This window comes from Sorex fumeus, unplaced genomic scaffold (genome assembly GCF_029834395.1).
Source record: "Sorex fumeus unplaced genomic scaffold, SorFum_2.1 ptg000024l, whole genome shotgun sequence".
Lineage (NCBI taxonomy): Eukaryota > Metazoa > Chordata > Mammalia > Eulipotyphla > Soricidae > Sorex > Sorex fumeus.
Window position 1 is genome coordinate 54247742 of NW_026606081.1, and position 22533 is coordinate 54270274.

General features: G+C 53.5%; 1 protein-coding gene across 7 annotated transcripts in view; it reads right to left on the reverse strand.

Annotated features, from left to right (window-relative positions):
- DLGAP2 (DLG associated protein 2) overlaps positions 1–22533 on the reverse strand; it is a 259502-nt gene that overhangs the window by 83342 nt on the left and 153627 nt on the right. For 3 of the 7 annotated variants that reach the window (XM_056114028.1, XM_056114026.1, XM_056114027.1), the window contains exon 4: positions 5358–5481. The exons of the other annotated variants lie outside the window; for them this stretch is intronic. In XM_056114028.1, the coding sequence (XP_055970003.1) occupies positions 5358–5481 (124 nt within the window). The remainder of the gene's footprint in view (positions 1–5357; positions 5482–22533) is intronic. 7 annotated transcript variants of the gene reach the window in all.

Genomic DNA, 22533 nt, shown 5'->3' on the forward strand with positions numbered 1-22533 from the left:
GCTCTTGGAGGTAGTGCCCAGATCATGTACAGTAGAGGGGCCCCTTCTATGGAAGATGGCCAGCAAGAGTCATGCAGAGCAGTGGGTGTTCACAAACTATCCTCAGAAAAGACCCGACCTGAGAACTCACAGCTCAGTAGCACGAGACAGGGATAAAGGGGGTGAGACAAGGACCTCCTGGCCTTGGAGGAGCTGCTCGGGCCTAGGTCCAGGTCAGAGACCAGGCCCACTTGGGTGTCCGTCCAGCAAGGTCACCACCACACTGAGGCCAGGTCCCCACATGGGGTCAGCAGTACAGACATCTGTGTATATGGGCGGTGGGTGATGGGTGGCCTCAACAGGCCGGACTGTTGTGTGCAGCTCCCAGCAGATATGAGAGAGGCTGCCCTGTGACTTCCTGTTCCAGATTCGAGTCCGCCTTCTGGGCAGACTTGGCCACCAGTGATTCCAATGGCTCCTCCCCGAGAGGCTGGCAGGGTCGAGCCAGGACAATGCAGGGACGCGCGTTTCCCAGCAACTCTTGGTGTCTCTCCTGGCCCCAGGTGGCCTCTCTCCCTCTCCCTCGCTAGCTTTGGACACACACACCTGACAGCTCCAGGGGCTCAGGTTAATGAACACCTTAATGAGGAGTGATAGAAACAGCTTCATTAGCATATCAGGTGATCACATTAAGGGCTTATAATGGAGCTTTCTTGTTTCAAGCGAGCCCATTTCAGCTCACAAATGCAAAGTTAATGGCATTCTGCAGGGAAGATGCTTGCTCAGTCTCTCAGAGAGACGGGGTCACGGCTGCAGAGATGACAGGGCACCATGCCTGCATGTCTATGCAGAGATCACAGGACACGGCACCAACATGTTGGGCATGGATTACAGAGCACCACGCCTGCATGTCTATGCAGATATGACAGGACATGGCACCTACATGTGTGTGAAGGATCACAGGACACTGCCCATACCTGTATCTGCAGAGATCACAGGGCACCACACCTGCATGTGTGTGCAGGATCACAGGACACTGCCCATACCTGTATCTGCAGAGATCACAGGGCACCACACCTGCATGTGTGTGCAGGATCACAGGACACTGCCCATACCTGTATCTGCAGAGATCACAGGGCACCACACCTGCATGTGTGTGCAGAGATCACAGAACACCATGTCTGCACCTGTGCAGAAATCACAGGACACTACACCTGCACGTGTGTGCAGAGATCACAGGACACCACAACTGCACGTGTATGCAGAGATCACAGGACACCATGCCTGCACGTGTGTGCAGAGATCACAGGACATCACATCTGCACATGTGTGCAGAGATCACATAACACCACATCTGCACCTGTGTGGAAATCACAGGACACTACACCTGCACGTGTGTGCAGAGATCACAGGACACCATGCCTGCACGTATGTGCAGAGATCACAGGACACCACAGCTGCACGTGTGTACAGAGATCACAGGACATCACACCTACACATGTATGCAGAGATCACAGGACACCACGCCCGCACGTGTGTGCAGAGATCATAGGACACCATGCCTGCACATGTGTGCAGAGATCACAGGACACCACACCTGCACGTATGTGCAGAGATCACAGGACACGCCACCTGCATGTGTATGCAGAAATCAGAAGACACCATGCCCCACACATAAGTGTAAGGTCTTCCCTTAGAGCTGGGAAAAAGCAAGCATGGAAGACTTCTCTGCTCACCATAGGTCACAAGAAAGGAACTTCATGGCTCATCCTATTCCTGTCATCAGAACAATCTTCACATTTAACGAAGTCATTTCTCCCCAGTATAAGAGACACAAGGTGTGGCTGTCTGTGGGAGGGGAGTCTAGGCTAATTACACAGGAAAAGGGAATTCGCTTCTGTGCTCCCTCCAAACTCTTCTGCTCTCTTCTGTTCTTTTTCTGTTTTGTTCTGGGCCGCACCCGACAGTGCTCAGGGGCCGCTCCTGGCTCTGCACGCAGGAATCACTCCCGGCAGGCTCAGGGTCCATCCAGAATGCTGGGGATTGAGCCCCGGGTTGACTGCCTGCAAGGCAAAGACCTTACCTGCTGCAGTACATCTCTAGCCCCATATTCTCCGACTACTTTTGTGCAAAAAAGGGAATGTTATTCTCTGGGGAGGGGGAGCTGTGCTTGTCACCTCATCAGGAGGGTGGATGTGCCAGGCAGCCTCTGCCTGCAATCCGGGGCTTCCACAGATGGCTGGATAGTGGTGCCCCCCTCATAGAATGCCACACTCCTAGTTCCCTCCTCGCCAGGTCTCAGGGCTCAGTGAAGGGCCCTGGGAGTCTCCTGGAGTCCGGCCCTCTTAGAGTAAAGACCTGACCACCACGGCAGACCAGGAGCTCTTCTCAAACTTGTGCTCCCTCAAGAAAACAAATTCCACTTCCACTCACTGCTCCCAGTGCACACATACATGGGCACACACACACACATCTGCTTCTGTACACACACATGGTTTCCTTACATACAAGCATGCATGCACATTCACCTGTATGAATGTGCATGAGTGTACTCATGCATATATACCTTGTGCATATATACACACATGCATGTATGTACAAATATGCACACGAATACATACATATGTGCACACATGCACGTGTGCAAGCACATGTTCACCCGTACATGCACTGTGCACCTGTGTGCACATGCTCTCTACAAACATGTTTGCATGTGTACACGGGCATGTACACATGGTATCGGGGACACAGTGGTCCATGCCAGCTGCTGACTGCTTAGATGCTGCTGTCGACAGTGACTCAGCACGGTCACCCTGAGTCTCTCCCTCTCCTAAAAAATGAAATGCGTTCTCTGTGTCCACACTGCAGCCAGGAGCTCTCAGACCATCCAGCATAGTAACTCCCACTCCCCCTTCAGGAAGGAGAAGCAATCCAGATGAGGACACTTGGGCAGTGACCTGGAGTCTGTTCATTCACAGGAAAATTTAGGTTTGACACGCTGACTCCCCACATTCAGCTTGACAAACAGCCCATGGCTACAGATCCTGGGTCTCTGAAGCCTGCAGGTTCCTGGCTCAGGTTAGCAGAACCAGGGTTGGGCTCTCAGACCCCATGGCTGTAGCCTGTGTTTCTACAGGAAAGAAGGGGAGGTCCCCAGCCAGCAGGAGGGTTGACCTGGGTGGGGCGAAGGGGTGGTCGTGGCCTCACCATACTTTAGCACACACTAAATAAAAAGTAAGGTAAGATGCTTTTAGAATCTTCTATGTGAGAACTGAGTTGCTACCAAACATCAACAAGACGACGAGCCAACTACCAAGAGGAAGACATGCAGTGAAGCCTTGAGTTTATGGCTAGAGGGATCAGCACAACCGCCTGGCACCTGCAAACCATGTTCGGTCACCAGCCCACTCAGACTCATGTGCAGACTCATGCACACACACACACCTTCACATGCTGGTGTACACACTCACACCCTCACACTCATGCACACATACTCATATACACTCACGTGCACACTCCCAGATTCACACACTCAAGTCATGCCTGCATACATTCACATATGTTCTCCCATGGACTCATCTATGTGAGTGCTCATGTACTCAAATGTATATGTGCATGATTATTCACGTGTGAACTCGTGTACATAATGCACTCCACATACACACTTGCACAGATAAATATGCACACACCTGCATGCACTCACATCTGTGCACTATGCATATGCGCTATGCACATATTTGCAGGTGCACATACCCATGCCTACACACTCACACATGCACACACCTGCACACACTCATACACTCTGCATGCACACACTTGCACAGATAAACATGCACACACATTCACACAATGCACTCTGCATGCACCATTTGCACAATACTCAAACGTGCACACTCACACACGTGTACTCTGCATGCATGGATGACCATACGAGATCATGTGTCCTCTCAGGACACACGCACATGCTCACATGAAACATTCATACACTGTGTGTACATTTCCACATACATGCACACACCAGAAACCCTGGAGAGAGGCTGGCCCCTCATAGCACCATACTTCAGTACCCTCAACCCAGCAGAGCACGTGGCTGGGCCTGCAGACCCCTGAGCTGCCCAGACCTGCAACTGAGTGCTGTTGACTAGGTACCTCCCACAACAGTCAATTGCCTGCGGCCAAGACAGAGCTTGGACTTCTTGCAGCATGGCAAGAGACCCAGGGCAGAGGGGCTGGTGCGCGTGCACAGGGCATGGCTGCAGCCTCCCAGCCCCCCAGGGGCCAGCACATGAGTGGGGGGCATGGAGGGTAGTGGAAGAGCCCAGGGGCCACCATGTGAGTGGGGGCACGGAGGAAAGCTCCCACATGGCCCAGCTCATGCAGATCCAGCTTCCCCCGCCCCACAAGAGCGTAAGGGGTAGCAGCTCGCCCTTCCCCCACACCCACAGGGGCCACGCCCAGTGGGGGAGCTTTGGGTGCTTCCAGAGGCAGAGTGGCGCTACCCATGCGCTCTGGACAGCAGGTTTTCAGCAGGACGCTCTGCAGGTGAGGTCCCCTCTGGGAGTCCGGGCTTTCCAGCTCGGCTCTTCGAGGCAGCTGGTAACTAGAGAAAGGATCCAACTCACTGCTGAAATGACTGAACCACAGGTTCAAGCACCTGAACCAGACAAACGTGAAATGAAAATGCACCTCAGATGCCCACAGTGGGGACCAATCAGGAAAGGGGGAGCAGAGCTGAACTTTCCCTCAGAAGCTTAAGTAAATGCACATGGACATCTGGAGCCCAGGGAACATGGTGACCGCATCACAATGAACCCAAAGCAGCTTGGTTCAAAGCGCCTCCAATAGCAGATGCCTGGGGTCTCTTCGGAGACCTGACAAAGAGCAAACACACAGGAGTGTCCTGCTCTGAGCTTCTCTGTTCCAACCCTCCACGAGCTGAAGCGGCCACGTCTCTCACATGCTGAGCGCAGGCAAGGGCCACCTGAGCTCGGGAACAGGCCCCAGGCTGTTTCTAACCTCACAGAACAACCCAGCTCGGACACAAGCCGGCTTCCTAGCACCACAGTCAGCACTTAAAGACAGCGGGCCCCACCCAGGGAGGCACCACAGACACCAGGAAACACGGAGCCCCCTTGATTCCACAGATGGAGCAAGGACAGGAAAAAAACCTTCAGACTTCTGACACCTTCAGAAGTAAATTTAGGAACCTCCAAATGTTCTGTTTCTCTACCAGGTATGCCTTCAAAGCTCTGTGAGCCCCAGCACCCATCTGCCTCCCCTCAGACAGAAGCCCTGCTTCTGGGCTCCCCGGCCCCAAACAGGGGCCCGCTCACCTGCACAGAAGGACAAGGAGGAAGCGAGTGGACAGAGTCCCGTACCTTTGAACAGAGTCAGGCCGAGCAAGCTCCCTTTGATCCTAGTCAGCGTCAGTTCCATGGGCCAGGCCCCACCGTCTACGCATGTCCTTGGTGGAGTGCAAAGAAAGAGCTCCACTACTGTCCCCTAAATGATCAACACACAAGAAAACAAACTTACAGCGGTCAGGCAGGCGGACATGGACACATCTGTGTGGGTGGACAGGTCACGGACACACCTGAGGGGTATGAGCTTGGGCCTTGGGCATTCGTTGACAGGCGAGGGCTCCTAGGACCCACCCACTTTCCTGACTGCCCCCCACCTCCCCTCACCCAGCAGCAGGAGACCTGGGTCACATGGGGTCAATGGAATGACAGTACACAAAGCCACTCACTTAGTCAACCATCGTCCAGTGTATTAAGTTTTGAACCTCACTGTAAAAGCAGCAAGCACAGCTGAGACCTGTGTAACGGCATGGACCACCCACAGAGCACACGCAGATGTGCAAGGACCTCTGTGCTCTTGACATATGGCATTAAACACCCACCCTGAATTAATCCAGGTGTAGTGATACAAATTGTGAAGTAGAACTTGTCGTTCTCAAACAGAAACAAGTCCATCGGTGGTCTGCGTGCTCTAAGGGACATGCCTGTCACATCTGCGTTGGCACACAATCACATACAGATGCACACGTGTGTAAATACATGTATCACAAGCCACGGCTACTTATTTCTAGAACAAGGCAGTGCCATGTGGCCACGTGGAGGGCCATGCTGTGTGACATTGTACAATTCTTTGAGTTACCCAAGAACGCTCACCTGCCGCCTTTAGAGAGTTTGGGGTCTGGTCATGACACAGCCACGAGCCTAGTGCAGTCTGAGGGAGCACAGGGCGAAGCTGTGGCTGTGGGGACCCAGTGTAGACGCAACCCCGTGATGGCGGGCTGGGAGCTCTTGGGCCTAGACCCATGGAGGATGGGTGAAATGAGGGCTGCTGGCGTGAGAGATCTGGGCGGAGCCCACACACACTGGCCACGGTGGCAGTGCTGGGGACTGGACTCCTGGGGACGCTGCCCCTCCCCCAGCACATGTGCCAGAGAAGACCCAACATAAGGCGATCCCAGACCTACGGTGACCCTGGCGTCAGCTGTGCTGGCCCGGGCAGAGCCAGTCCCAAGTGCCCCTCGGCCAGGAGAGAAACCACGGCAGTCAAGAGCTCTGTGTGAACTTCACACGTCATGAGCACAAAGGTGGAGAATGTGGTTCTCACCCAACTCTACCCTTGTCTTTAAGCACATATCATGTCCCCAGATCACCGGCACACTCCTACCAAGATGCCTCACAATTGCAGCAGTGTCTGAGCACAAGTGGGAGGAATAAACATGCGTGCTTTCACTTCACGTGTGAGATGAGAGAGGTGCTTGGCACTACATGAGGGTACTGCGAGGGGGCCACAGACCCGAGGGGAGATGAAGAGCTCAGTCCTCAGGTGTGCGCACACGCATGCACAGACATGTGTGCATGCATGCACACACAACCACATGCACACACAACCACATGCACACACAACCACATGTACTCACAACCACATATACACACATTAACATGTACTCACACCCATGAACATACCTTCGCATTACTCCCAACACACATGTACACGCCTTCACGTGTACACTCATTCACCTTCATATATACACTCATATGCACACAGCTTCACATGTACATTCAACACAAATGCACACATTTACATGTACACGTGCAAATACATTCACATACATGTACATACACAACCACATGCACACATGTGCTCACATACATACACATGTGCACACACATGCGTGCACACACATGCACACAATCCCCGCTGTGCATCCACCCCTCCCAGTCTGGACTCGCACAGTCCCCAGGAGAGACGTGAGCATCAGAACTGTCGGAGCTTGATAGGCACCTCTGCAGAGGGTGCCCTGGACACTGGGCACACCGGGATGGAGGAATGGGGAGGTCAGTGATGTGGTGGCCATGAGGACAAACCCCTGGTGGAGCGCAGAGGGGCTCTGCGGTTTGGAGTGGACTCTGCCACCCTCCAGGAAGGGTTGGGAAGAAGGCTTGGGACACACGGGTGGGAGCCATCCCCAAGCACCCTGCAGGAGCAGCCCAGCCTGGGTTCTCTGCAGGTCTTCGGCCAGGTCCTGTCTGCAGGGCACAGGGACGGGGTGGGGGCACACCCAGCACCCTCCAGGCAAGGCGCGGTGGTGATGAAAGCCAGGCTTTGCCCCAAGGCACACACAGCCTCCCACCACTCCTGCGCTGCTTCCCGCACACCAGGTCTGTGAGGGAGCCCACTGGCAGGAGGCTCCGGGATCTGGGAGGAAGGGCGTGTGGGGGAGGGGGGCAGGGGGAGGCTGTGCCCCCACCCAAGGAAGCTGCCCTGTGGGGGGGTGGGGGATGGAGCTGTGAGCCGCCCCCGACACAGCCCGCATCCCCTGGAAATAGCGGGGCCTATTTTGGGAGCATTACTCACCGGAGGAGGAAGACGGGAGTCGGACGCGGATGGGAGTGCAGGGTGCTGGCTGCCAGCGCCGCTTCTAATCTGGGACCCCCAAGCCCCAGGAGAGGCCCCGGGAACTTCACACAGGGTGCCCAAGGGCAGCCCAGCCCAGGGAGAAGGCGTGAGCAGAACTGCACAGACAACGAGGTCTCTGCAGGACGGGCCAGTGCCTCATCCTCTCTGCACTGGGCCCTTCGTCCCCCTCCCCTGGCAAGTCTCTATCTCCGCCGTGACAACCAGGGGAGCACACGGGGAGCACGGCCTGAGCACCCCAGTCGAGGTCAGCAGGGAGGGCACTCGCCTTGCTGGCAGCTGCCCTGGGTTCTATCCCCGTCATTCATATGATCTCCTGAGCCCATCAGAAGTGACCCCCAAGCACAGAGTCAGGAGTAAGCCCTGAGCATCACTGGGCGTAGCCCCCAAACAGACACGCTGTGCTGGGAGGGAGCTGGGCACTCGGTCTCAGGGGGACCCCCGCCGGGGGAGCCTCAGAGTATGGACACACCTTGTGGCACCGAGGAAGCAGCAGGTGGGGGCAAAGGGGACACAGCTCCGGAGACCTGCTGTCGGGACCCGCTGCCCAGGATTCCAGCCTTTTCCTGCCAGATCCCAAGTCACGGCTGAGCACGAAGATCAGAGGGTGGCAACTCTTTGGATTTGGAATAGCTTGTAACACCGCTGGGAACTTCTGGCCTGAAAGGGCATTTTTTTCTGTTTGCAACGGAGACCTCCACAAACTCTTGGCGTCCCTCCCCGAAGGTCCCTGCGCCTGCCAAGCCCCCCAGCCAGACTGCTGTCCTGTCCGCCCCTTCCCCACAGACTCAGCCAGGATCTGAGGGCTGGGAGTTGCCTAGCAACCCGCCCACACAGCAGTGCAGATCCGCTCCCTAAATACCCTGCTGCACTGAGGATCTGGGGAAAGTTCCGCTGAGCAGTCTGAGAGTTTCCTAGGGCTGCGGCCCCCTCCACGCGCTCTGCTCCGGACACAGCTGGGCAGGGCTGGGAAGCCCGTCCTCGACACCCGCCCCTCCCCCACCTGCTACTCACCTGCCCCTCCCCCTCCCCCACCACTCACCCACTCACATGTCCACTCACTTACCCTCTCACATGTCCACTCACTCCCCTTACTCACTCACATGTCCACTCACTCACCCTCTCACATGTCCACTCACTCCCCTGCCCACTCACATGTCCACTCACCCACTTACTCACATGTCCACCCACTCACCTCTCACCTACCCACTCACATGTCCACTCACTCCCCTTACTCACTCACATGTCCACTCACTCACCCTCTCACATGTCCACTCACTCCCCTGCCCACTCACATGTCCACTCACTCACCATCTCACATGTCCACTCACTCCCCTGCCCACTCACATGTCCACTCACCCATTTACTCACATGTCCACCCACTCACCTACCCACTCACATGTCCACTCACTCACCCTCTCACATGTCCACTCACTCCCCTTACTCACTCACATGTCCACTCACTCACCCTCTCACATGTCCACTCACTCCCCTGCCCACTCACATGTCCACTCACCCACTTACTCACATGTCCACCCACTTACCTACCCACTCACATGTCCACTCACTCACCCTCTCACATGTCCACTCACTCCCCTTACTCACTCACATGTCCACTCACTCACCCTCTCACATGTCCACTCACTCCCCTGCCCACTCACATGTCCACTCACCCACTTACTCACATGTCCACCCACTTACCTACCCACTCACATGTCCACTCACTCACCCTCTCACATGTCCATTCACTCCCCTTACTCACATGTCCACTCACCTACCCACTCACATGTCCACTCACTCACCCTCTCACATGTCCACTCACTCCCCTGCCCACTCACATGTCCACTCACTCCCCTTACTCACTCACATGTCCACTCACTCACCCTCTCACATGTCCACTCACTCCCCTTACTCACATGTCCACTCACCTACCCACTCACATGTCCACTCAATCCCCTATTCACTCACATGTCCGCTCACTCCCCTTACTCACTCACATGTCCACTCACCTACCCACTCACATGTCCACTCACTCACCCTCTCACATGTCCACTCACTCCCCTGCCCACTCACATGTCCACTCACTCACCCTCTCACATGTCCACTCACTCCCCTACCCACTCAAATGTCCACTCACCTACCCACTCACATGTCCACTCACTTACCCTCTCACATGTCCACTCACTTCCCTGCCCACTCACATGTCCACTCACCCACTTACTCACACGTCCACCCACTCACCTACTCACTCACATGTCCACTCACCTACCCACTCACATGTCCACTCACTCACCCTCTCACATGTCCACTCACTCCCCTACCCACTCAAATGTCCACTCACCTACCCACTCACATGTCCACTAACCCTCTCACATGTCCACTCACTCCCCTACCCTCTCACATGTCCACTCACCCACTTACTCACACGTCCACCCACTCACCTACCCACTCACATGTCCACTCACTCACCTTCTCACTCACATGTCCACTCATTCTCATACCCATTCACTCACCTACTTCCGTGTCCACTCACCCCATCCCCCACTGCAATTTACCTACTCCGTTCACATGTCCACTCACTCACCCTCTCACGCATTCCTTCACCCCTTCTCCTCCTCTCCCATCCCCCCTGCATGTACCCTCCCTCTTACCCATCTGCTCACCCACCGCTCGTGTGTCTACTCACTCACACTATCCCCCACTCACTCACTCTCCTGCTCTCTCACCAGTCTGCCAGGGGTCAGTCCACTGCTCTGGACCAAGCTGTGTAGAGAGGACAGTTCGGAGCTAAGTGACAAGCCCTGCCCCCTTAGAATTCAGCTTTATTGGGAAGCCTCCGGTCCTGGGGGAACCTGACTTATACCCGACCCCCCCCCCCCCCCGCCCCGGGAGCTGATGACAGGGTATGTGAAGGTCCCAGCTCCCAGGAAGGGAGAGGCAGAGTCCTGCAGACTACACCGAGGGCCCTGCCTCCCCAGAGAGTAGGAGAAACCTCAACAGGTCCCAGCCGTCTCCGTGGAGAACCGGGGCCACCACACCCAAGGGCTCTTTGCCAAGGTGAAAAGCATCATTCCGGCAAAAATCTCCCAGAAGCAACTCAGACTCCTCCAGTCCACTATGCCTGCTCCTCCCCGGGGCGACCAAGGATCCCCCTCAAAGCTCTATGGGGAAGCACACCCCAGGGGGGAGGCACTGTCTGGTGGAAAGTGGGCAGCGCCCTCCAGCTCCTCCAGCAGAAAAGAGACAGGACAGTGTGGGAATATCTTGGGGGGCAACCCTGGGGGCACATGACCCCCACCCACAGACAGGTCGGCAGCAGGCCAGGAGAGGCAGCTGCCGCCCTGGGCCCACAGCACAGAACACGAAGAAGCCGCTGGCAGTGCCCAGAGGGTGACGGGCAGGGACCAAGGACGCCAGGCTTAAACCAAGGCCCAGAGTGTCAGCAGCTCCCGGAAGCATAGCCGGGGGGCACGGAGCCAGGCAAGACACAGACCCACCCTGCTCCTGTTATCAGCAGAGCTGGCCAGACTGCATCTTGGCTTCTCAGAGAACGAGTTACATTTCCATCCCTGCCCACCGAGTGTGGCCTTCAGGATCAGTGCTCGCCTGGCGCCTCAGAGCAGCCACAGAATGTGCTGGAACTGAAAGGGGAAAGAACTAAACCTCTCCTCACCGTATAACCCACAGCCGATTTCACTGTACAACCCACACAACAGATTCACTGCACAAACTACACCCAGAGTCAGGGTACAACTCACACCCGGTCTTACTGTACAAACTGCACCTGGATTCATTGGATGGCCCCCATCCAGACTCACTGTACAAACTACACCTGGATCTATTGGATTTACTTTACAACCCACACCCAGACTCACTATACAAACTACACCCAGATTCAGCATACAACCCACACCCAGATTCACAGTACACACTACACCCAGATTCACTGTACAGTCAAAACCCAGAGTCATTACACAACCCAGATCCAGACTCACTATGCTAACTACACCCAGATTCAGTGCACAGCCCACACCCAGACTCACTGTACAAACTTGTACCCAGATTCATTGTACAACCCACACCCAGTCTCACTATATAACCATACTCACTGTACAACCTACACCAAATATCACTGCACAACCTATACCTGGCTTTGTTGTACAACCCACACCCTGACTCCCTGACCCTCGGCGACTAGCCTCCTTGGAGAACCATTCTCCAGGGCAGTAGACTCACTGTAGCTGAGACAACTACTCTTTTCATACCGCTGAGACCCTAAGTCACCTGGCCAGACCGCCACTGATCCAAGTTAACCTGACACTGAATTCTGGACATCACACATGAAATAGCCATGGACTCAGAGTTAAATTCCAAAGAAGCAGTCTTATGAGTCCAAGGTGTGATTCTAAATGACCGTAAGAGCAGATAAGATTAAATCGCACTTGACCCCTAATTCTGAAAGACAAGTGTTCTCATACTTGCAAAACAAGACAGAAAGAAATCACAGTTGCAAAAGAGGACAGAAATAGAAGTAACACCTCTGAAAATTCCTGCTCCCCGTGCACCTGTACGAGTTCATGGAAGCTTCAAATAAAGAGCCATCTGCAAAACTACTTTGGGATTAGACCCCGGAGCTGCAATGGGGTATTTAAAAGGTGGCACACATCAAAGTAATGGAATGAGTAATTTTTAAGTGATCACTAAGTTACTGAAGCAAAATATAAAATGCACCACAAGGGTATGGACAGGCTGAAGCCGCCACCAGGACCCTGGGTGCCTCCCACGTCCCAAGGCTTGAAAGCCTGAGACAGGTGTCTTCAGGGGGGATGCTCCTCCCAAAATAAAGCTATAAAAATGTTCCTATCCTCACATCCCTCCATTAAAAACCATCAAAACACAAGGTGTGATTTTTCCCAGAACTACCCTCATTCCAAAAGAATACATAGACAATAAAAGAAAATTATTAACGAAAACAGTCAATTACACTTGTTTTTATTCTCTTCTTTCCTTTCTAAACTGCTGATCTCTTTTCTTATCACTCTTCCTTTATTTCTGTTTTCCCTCTTTCTCGGAAGGTATTTTTTGAAAAAGAACACAGGAGAACACACTAGAAAACAGGACGTGTGCTGAGACGCCACCAGAGAAAGAGGGAGGTGGCAGGGGGACCGAGCTCTTGGCATGGGTGTTCTCCCAGAGGAAGTCCTAGATGCCACTGGGTTAAGCCTCACCACTGACATTCACTCCTGGTGCAGCCCGCAGTGTCTTCACCACTGAGGCTTCGGCTCTGCTAAGGAGAGCTGATGACATTAAGGTGATGGTCACTGGCAAACCCGCCCAATCCCGATGAACTGGTTCTCATAGATTCACGATCCAATATGCCAATGAAAAGCTAAAATCGAAGACACTGAGCTCAGACTTCCACTTAATGCTGTCTGGGCTCTTAACAAAAATGGAAATCAAGACAGAAGCCATTAATTAATTTAGCACGAGCCAACCACAACAGCTTCTGTGAGTGTCTCCACAGGCCGCCCGGGGGTGAAGAGGGGCTGGGTTCAGCAGGTGGCCTGGCATGTCCTGCCTCGGGCTCCTTCCACAGCAGTCACTTGTTGGGGCCAGGGAGGTACAGTCTGATGGTCCGGGCTGCGCCTGAGACTCAATGCCCCTCCTGGGACACATGGTAATGACCAGGACATGCCCCATGACAGTGACCAGGGCACAATTCCCCGTAACCCAGCACTGGGTAGGAGAGACAGGACAGCCTGAAGACATCGCATTGGAACCCAGGACCCCGGATCTGGTGACAGCATTCCTCCTCCTTCACAGACACAAGCCCCTTGGGATTAAGAGAACAGCACCCACTTGGGGATATGTCCCGGGCAAGGTCCTGTCCTGGATGGGGCTCCTAATCTCCACCCAGACCCATTTCCTGCAGAGCCTCCAGGCAATCATCTGTTCCCCAAACACCACCAGCTACTTAGATGTCCTTGTTCAAAGAATGTATAGGTCCACCCTCATGCCCTTGCTATGGTCATCACTAATGGCCACTGCAAGAGGGAAGCTGGCTCTGTCCCTTTGATCTTCCAGGGACTCCTACGTTCCCACCCATACCCCACCTGCGGCTCTGTTTGGGAGGGTCCTTCGTCCCACCTGTCTTCCCTGGGACAGGCCTGTTCAACCCCAGCTAGTGACCAACTCTGTGCAGGGGGACGGTGCAAGCAATTCCACAATGCTGTCCCCTCTCGGGGCTCAGTCTGTGCTCCCAAGGGCAGACAAAACCCAGTTTCCTCCCCTCAAGGGAAAGGGGACCCCAGATTCTCCTTCTTCACATCAGCCAGATCACAGAGACACAGAATTGTGCCGTCACTCACTCTCCTGAGCCACCTGTGCTCACTCGCTGGGACGTCTAAGGGCCGACGCTGTCTCCTCAGAGGGGAGACGCAACTCAGCTCCGCAAGTACTCGGCCAATGAATGGTCTCTTCCGGGAGGAAAGCCAAGCGTGAGTCACTGCTTGCGGGTGGTAAAAATAGCATTTACATAATGGAAAGGCAAAAGTCTAACTGGAAGTGGATGTTGAAAATATCAGAAAAATGTTAATATCGACAGCAGACAGAATTCTTGGAAAATAATACAACCACACTGAGTCTCTACAGCTAAGCAGACCGGTGTCTGAAAACGCCATTCACCCAGGACACAGACATCAGCCAACAGCGCACATCTCAACACACAGCGTCTCTCGAGGAACAAAGAACACCGATCAAACAGGCAGCTGCCATCTCCGATCTGGCCAAGGCTATAGACGGTAGAACGGTGAGATTGAGTGGGAAACTACTGCTCAGTCTCTCAGGAGAAAAGTTTGCTTAAACAGGAACGTGACTTTCTTATCTATCACAATACCTGAGGCTGGTCACAGTTGGGAGCAGCTCCACCCCATACAACCCTCTCATGTGTGAGACCCTGAGTTTGTTCCCTGGCACTACCTGACCCCCAATACCATCGGGAGAGACCCCAAAAGTGTGTGTATAGTTGATGGTATAATCCCACTTGCAGTGGTTTAGTACAGAGAAATAACCAGAAATGTATGTGAACACTTGTATTAAAAAGAAGCTTGTGGCATCTGTGCTACTGGGAGTTTTCAGAGAGAAGAAGCCCACAAGAGCTCAGTGGTAAGTTGGTCAGATGAAAATTCATTCATGGATAAATGTCCTGACCCCACGCCAGACTGTCTTTACTGGGACACCTCGGAGCGGGGAGGGGGGGGGGGCGGGGGGGAGTTGAATTTCCCTCCCCGACCCAAGCAGAACCACGTCAGCCTAAAGCCTCCAGAACCCAATCACTGCCATGCTCAAGGTCACCCTCTACACGCTTTGACGAGCCTCACCCAAGAGGGAACCAGCAGAAAAACCAGGAATGTGGGACCCGTGGCTGAGATCTCCAAGCCTGCTTGGATTGGAACTGGGCCTCCCCCCCCCAGCTCCCCAGTTTTCCAGCAGCTTGGCAGTCCACCCACAAACTGCCCCAGGCGCCACGTGATCTCATCAATGGCCAAGACCCAGAGACTATAAACTAAAGCTCTGGAAAAGAGCGACTCAGAATTTCCTAGAGCATGCGACATCTTGTCCTCTAGCCCTCTTACATACCAAAAGTAGCACACATTTGTTTGGTCTTAACATACTTGCTTGTATTCTCTTGTCTATGGGCTTAAATGGCCTCCAGAATGAAATACAACAACCTTCACACACTTCCCTTTTATTGTCGTGGGAAGGTGGTAGGTGGTGGGATTGGTGTTTGTATATTATCTGCAATGAACGACTGTGAACTAATTTATGAAAATAAAATATAGAAAAAATTGTTAAAAAAAAACAAAAAAGAAAATTTGTTCATGATAGAAGAGGAACCAGCCAGTCACAGCAGTGCTCGGAAACAATGACTGTGATGCAACAAACTCATATGACAATGCAGGAGGGAGGAAGGCGCATAGGCTGACGCCAACCACACGTGTGCACATTACACACACGTGCCCACAGCACACGTCACAGGTGTGTGCAGACACACAGTGAGTTCCATGTTGCATGTATGTGAAAACACAAGCACATGAGGCCAGTGACGTTTCCCCCAGACAGGCAGGTGTCCCGGCAGGAGCCCATGACCACAGCACAAGAATAGGGCCCAAGTGGTAGGGTCCGGGTCCATGGGAAGGGAACATGAGCAGGCGGTACCATGGCCAGAAAACTCCAAGAACCAGTAACTTGACCACATTTCAGCATAATATGAGGCCAGTTAGACTATACCCATTGTAGTCCAGATTGACCATCACGTCTACAGCCTTTTCAGGGTCAGAACAGTGATATGAAGTTGCTCATTGACAGATCTGCCAGTGTATTTGTCTTCTGCAAGTCTGCTCCAAGGTTCCAAGGAACATTGTGGCATCAAGCCATGCTCTGTTCATGACAGGGCTCAGTCCTTGTTCTGTCCCTCCAGTGGAAAACACATGAACGAGTCAGGTCCTGACAGGCTGCTACTATGCTGCCCGCCTCGGGTTTTCAGAAAACCAGGGGCACACCCCACAATGCCAGCTTGGCTTTGCCTAGGGGCATGCACACAGTGCGAGATCACCACTCCTCTCTGCCCAGAGGGCCCAGCGGGTGCCCACTGTGCTCAGGAGGAAGAGAGAGGCCCCGGTCAGCCCATCCTCCATGCCTGCCCACTGCTGGGCAGTTATGACAAGGCAGCAGACTGGGCGGTCTTTACCTGTCTGCGTCTGTGGACCAGCAGTGGTTTGCGGACCAATAGTTAAAGACCACTGCTTTAAGAGGCAGGAAGTCGAAGGGCTTACAGGGTCAGAGGCTGGCGCTTTCCCACTGTCAGGGGTCCACTCTACAATCCGGAGGCTCTAATTTCATTTATCAGTGACCAGGTAAGAGATTTTGCAACAAAAACCATCTACAAGAAAGAGGCCTCTGTGGAATCGAAATCAATTGTCAGGAGCACTAGTGCCAGTATTCACCTTCTTGGAGCTAAAGCAGCTTTCTCTCTAAGGCAAACAGTTTGCTTGTTGCTTTCCCAATAAGAACACGTAAAGAAAACCTTGCCATTTGTTTCAATTGATCACTTGGAGGTCTTAGTAGATTTAGTAGGTCATTTAAATCAGCAACTGGAGGCTATACACCCCCCTGGGTCCCCAAGGATATCCCAAGGGGGCCACAGTTGGAAACCACATAAATGGGAGCCACAGCACAAGACTAGGGGCCAAGTGGTAGGGTTGGGTCCACAGGAAGGGAACATGAGCAGGAGGTAGCACGGCTAGAGGACTCTGAGAACCAGTGACTTGACCTCACTTCAGCATAATGTGAGACCAGCCAGACTATTCTCGTTGTAGTCCAGATTGGCAGTTAAATGCAACCAATGTTCTTTAATATTCAGTCAGGCTACGATACAACAGGTACTTGCAAATCCATTACAACCGCACTTCTGAACAAATATGTAAAAGCTCCAGATGAAATATTCATCAGTCAAACCTGGCAGGTATTAACAACCTAATCAAGTAGGGTCTTCCCAGAGTGGATGTAGACTCAGCTGAAATATGCATGCACATAATCGACAAATCAAGGGAAATGGTTATTATAACAGGCATCCCAAGAGGCACGCGGTTCAAAACACAACTTTCACTTAAAAAAACCTGCAAACTGGAGTCCGAGGGAAAGTGAAACAAGGACGACTAACAAAACACATGAGCACATATCTGGTATCAAACAAGGACAGCGTCAGGGAACACTCATTTCCCACCACGCACATGGAGGTGCATGCATGTCAGCACTGTCACTGTCGCTGTCCTCCCGTTGTTCATCGATTCTCTCGAGCGGGCCCAGTAACGTCTCCATTGTGACAATTGTTACTGTGTTTGGCATATTGAATATGTCATGGGTAGCTTGCCAGGCTTTGCCGTGCGGGCGAGATACTCTTGGTAGCTTGCCGGGCTCTCCGAGAGGGGCGGAGGAACCGAACTCTGGTCGGCCATGTTGGCTGTTGTGCAAGGCAAACGCCCTACCCGCTGTGCTATCGCTCCAGCCCATACTCATAGTCATGTCAGCACATGCTGATGAATACTGACAGTGTGACCAGCAATACATGTGTGTGATTGCACATAAGCAAACATTCATTCACATGGACACATCGCAATGCTCACATGCAACCACGTGCACGTGTGACAATATAATACTCTTGCAATGTGCACATACATGTTGATGCACACGCATTCAAATGTGTGCACGATTACACATGTGCACTCACAAACATGTTCACACACACATGTAAGTGTGTACCTGTGAGACACACTCATACAACTTGTGCATTATCATACACAGTGTGCAATGTCCAAAAATGCAATCGTGTGAAGTGTGAACATACATCTTCACACGGGCATGCACAAGTATGTGTGTAAGGGGCTCTGAATGTGCAAAACCATGCATACACTGCACAGGTTCATAAACATGTGTGGTACCTGTGCAACTGCCATGCACTTGTATGTATGCGTGAACTACATGTGCACACACTCACATACACAAATGTGCATAATGCTCTAACTTTATATGCTCATGCAGAGGGTGCACATGCTCACATGACAAGTATGTACAGACATCTGTGACAAGTCACATGTGAGAACACACATACACCACACAGAGGCACGTACACACACAGCACTCACGTGTGTACACACACTCTAAGCCTTCAGTGCTCACCTGGTCTCTGAGAACCAGGGAGAAGTGCAGCAAGGCTGGGTGGCTGGATGCCTTCCGTATCTGTACACAATGGGTACCTCACCAGAGCTGTGTCCTCGACAGCATGTGTGGGCGCTGGGGGGTGTGAAAGGCAGGGGGCATTGAGGCCTCACCCCACTGAGAGGCAGAAAAGCAACATTAGGGGTCCAGGCCCCGCCCTGGCTGCAGGGGCGGAGGTGGGGCACCTCAGGGAGACCAGGTCCCACTGCAGAGGCTCAGCAGAGTTGCGAAGGTGACGTGGGGCTGGGAGCACAGAGGCTGCAGAGTCCAGGAGCCCTTTCGCAGGAAGCAGAGCGGCTATCTACCCCCCCCACTGCTTCTACACTTGCCGAGCCCAGTGTCCTCTCACACTGGACTCCTCTGACAGCCCAGGTCAGCCCTGACCCTTTTATCCCTTAAATCTGTTGCCCTTTCAACGTGTGATGTCGTACATCAGAGTTGCCTTTTATTATTACTTTGAAAACGAACGACCGATTAAAAATAAGTCGTGACTCCAGCCAGACCCACGTAACTGCACAGCTGAACATGACCTTCTTTCCTGCATCCCTGCTTACCTCAGGCAGGACACGCCAGCTCTCACCTCTGCCAGCACAACAAGCCCGGACTCTGCAGGTGTGTGACACCCCGGCTCTTGGTTCCCAGGGGTGCATTCGGGGCCCCGGAAGCTCCACATGCCTGAGACCATGAGGCCTGCATATGCGTGGTCTGAGGTCAGCACGTGTGGCTCTGATCTGCACACGGCATAAGTCATGATCATGAAGGGCTTACCTGAACCTGACCCTGCACTCACCTGTGCCTGCAACCGCACCTGCCCTGTATCTGCACCTGTGTGTGTACCAGCACCTGTATCTGCACCTGTGTGTACCTGCTTTGTATCTACACCTGTGTGTACCTGCTCTGTATCTGCACCTCTATGTCTACCAACACCTATATCTGAACCTGTGTGTATACCTGCACCTGTGTGTATAGCACCTATATCTGCACCTGTGTGTGTACCGGCTCTGTATCTGCACCTGTGTGTGTACCTGCCCTGTGTCTGCACCTGCCTTTGCACTTTACCTATGCCTGCTCCTGTCCTTGCACCTGTGCTGTATCTGTACCTGCCCCGGCACTTCACCTATACCTACAGCCCACGTCAGACTACACACATGGACCACAGCACAGCTCACGTCAGGTCACACCCATGGACCACAGCACATGGTCCCACATCAGATCATACACACTAGCCATGGCACAGCCCACATTATATCACACACAGAGACCATGGTACAGCCCACGTCAGATCACATATGGACCATGTACAACCCACATCGCCTGACTGAAAAGCAGGAGTAGCACCAGCACGGCATGTCTCCACGGGCACAAATGATTTCTCTTCTGACTCCGCCTTCCCTGAGATGAAGGTGCCTATCCCTCTATCCCAGCCAGGCAGACCCTGACCTCCAGCTCACCTTGCTTCTGGTGGCTGCTAAGCACAGACAGGGGCTCTCTCCATGCACAGACACTGCGGGGCACCCGCTCTTACTACCTCCAGCCCACCCACCTGGCATCTCGGACACTTACTGGCACAAAGCAGTGCTGGTGGTAAGTCTCCAAACCTGGGAGCACCGTCTGCAGAGGCCAGTGCTCTGTCACTGGACAGTGCGGGTGCGGCTGAACACAGAGGCAAGCCTTCCAGATATGTGCTGCCGCCTCCAGCCCCTCCTCACCCAGCGGGGATCAATTCCCGGGCTGAAACCACTGAGGGACAAATTAATCAGCAGCTTCCCCAAGCGGATGCGAACTGGAGAACTGTCTGTCATCTCACTGGCTCTGTCCTAGCTGGAAAGGGGTCTGGGCTTAAAGGTGGTTCACGTCTGCGTCACTGGCACTGATGCCACTCACTGTCTTGGACAGATTCACCCTTTAAAGAAGAACCCGAAATTCAACTGAGAAATGCACACAGGAAAGGGCTCCTGAGCCCCCGGGGGCCAGTGGCCGGGCCACAGATTCTGCAACTGGCCCACAGGAGACCTCCCACTCCCACATAGGCATCATCCAGCCTCTGGGACGCGCTGCCTGCACCACAGGGACAAACTCATCTGAGCTCTCCACACAGCTCCCACACAGGCTCCCCTGCCCCTGCCAGGTCTGAGGGCCCTATCTCCCCAGCGCTGGCCCTGCCCGTGTGTCCCCCTCAGGTCTGAGGCCCCTGTCTCACCAGCACTTGCCCTGCCCGTGTGTCCCCCTCAGGTCTGAGGCACCTATTTCATCAGCGCTGGTCCTGCCCGTGTGTCCCCCTCAGCTCTGAGGGCCCTGTCCCACCAGCAATGGGCCCTGCCCATGTGTCCCCCTCTTGGACACGACACCCAGAATTCCAGCAGCTCCTGCTTTAACTCTTACCTCCTGAGTCTGGGAACATTTGGCCAGACGGCACGTGGCTTCTGTGGATTTTGCTGTCACTGTCTGCCCAGCACTGAGGGTAGATGCCAGCAAGGGGATGGTCCTCACTACCCTGTCTCCACGCCACGCTCTGCCCACAGCCCACCGTGAACCGAGGCAGAACACTGGCTTTCCACTGTCCTGATGCCGGGCGCCAGGGAGGCTGAGGGGGTGGTGAAATGTCAAAACCACATAAAACTTAACATGCTGCGGAGAGGCGTGGGGGTTACTTGGGGATGGTACAGCAGGCTTATGCTTTCAGCTTTTTTTGGCAGAGAGGCCCAGGACTTCCCAAAGCACTGGCCGCCAGTGGCCACTGGCTGCCGGTGCATCCCTGCCCTGCTGTTCACAGCAAATTCACAATGGCCCAGGGACACCAGCTCTTCCCAGGCGCACATCCTAGCAGCGGATTCTTCACAGACCCATTGGTCCCTCTTGCTGTGAGCTGGGTTTCATGGGCCCTCACAGATCAGGTGTGGGGAAAAGGGAAAGATCAGGCCTTCTGTGAGCAGGCAGATATTTCAAATTGTGCTGAACTATAAACCCAGGTTGTCTGCCTCAGTCTCCCTCGCCTGAGTATAGGAAAGCTTATCGTGACATGGTAGACACTTCTCAAAGTGAAAGAATCAGGGCACATGTAGGCAACACCCCCAAAGTGACCATCACCATTACGGCACCGAGGAATGGTACAGCCAGGCCCTGGACTTTCAGAGCCACACATGTGCTTACCACATACCTGTGTTCCACACACACACCTATGTACAGCACACACCTGCGCTCAACACACACCTACGTACAGCACACACCTGTGAACAATACGAACCTGTGTACAGCACACATCTGTGTACACACACACCTGTGAACAATACAAACCTGTGTACAGCACACATCTGTGCTAACTGCACACCTGTGCTTACGACACCTGTGTACAACACACACCTGGGTGCGCAGTATATACCTATGTAAAGCACACATCTGTGTACGCACATATCTGTGCTCCACACAACTTGTGTATAATACATACCTGTGTTCACAAACACCATGCTTACCACACAACTGAGCACCTATCACACCTGTGCATACTTCAGGCCTGTACTCACCACACATCCTGTGAATACAACCGGCTTCCTGAGCTCACTGCACTGCACATTCACACCCCACACACTGCTTACATCAGCAAGGCCTGTGAACTTCAAGAATTACATTCATCACACACCCCACGCACACCAGCAGCTCTGTAGACACTGACAAAGTGGGATCTGAGTCTCAGAAAGAACCTTCCATCATTCTGCCGTGGTCTGTGCAGCACAGCAGGTGACAAGGTCATAAAAGGACTGACTGAGCTCTTTTTTCCTCAGCAACTCTGTGTTGGCCCTCATCTTCCTGACAGAGGGACAGAATTGGGTCAGCAAAAATCCCGTG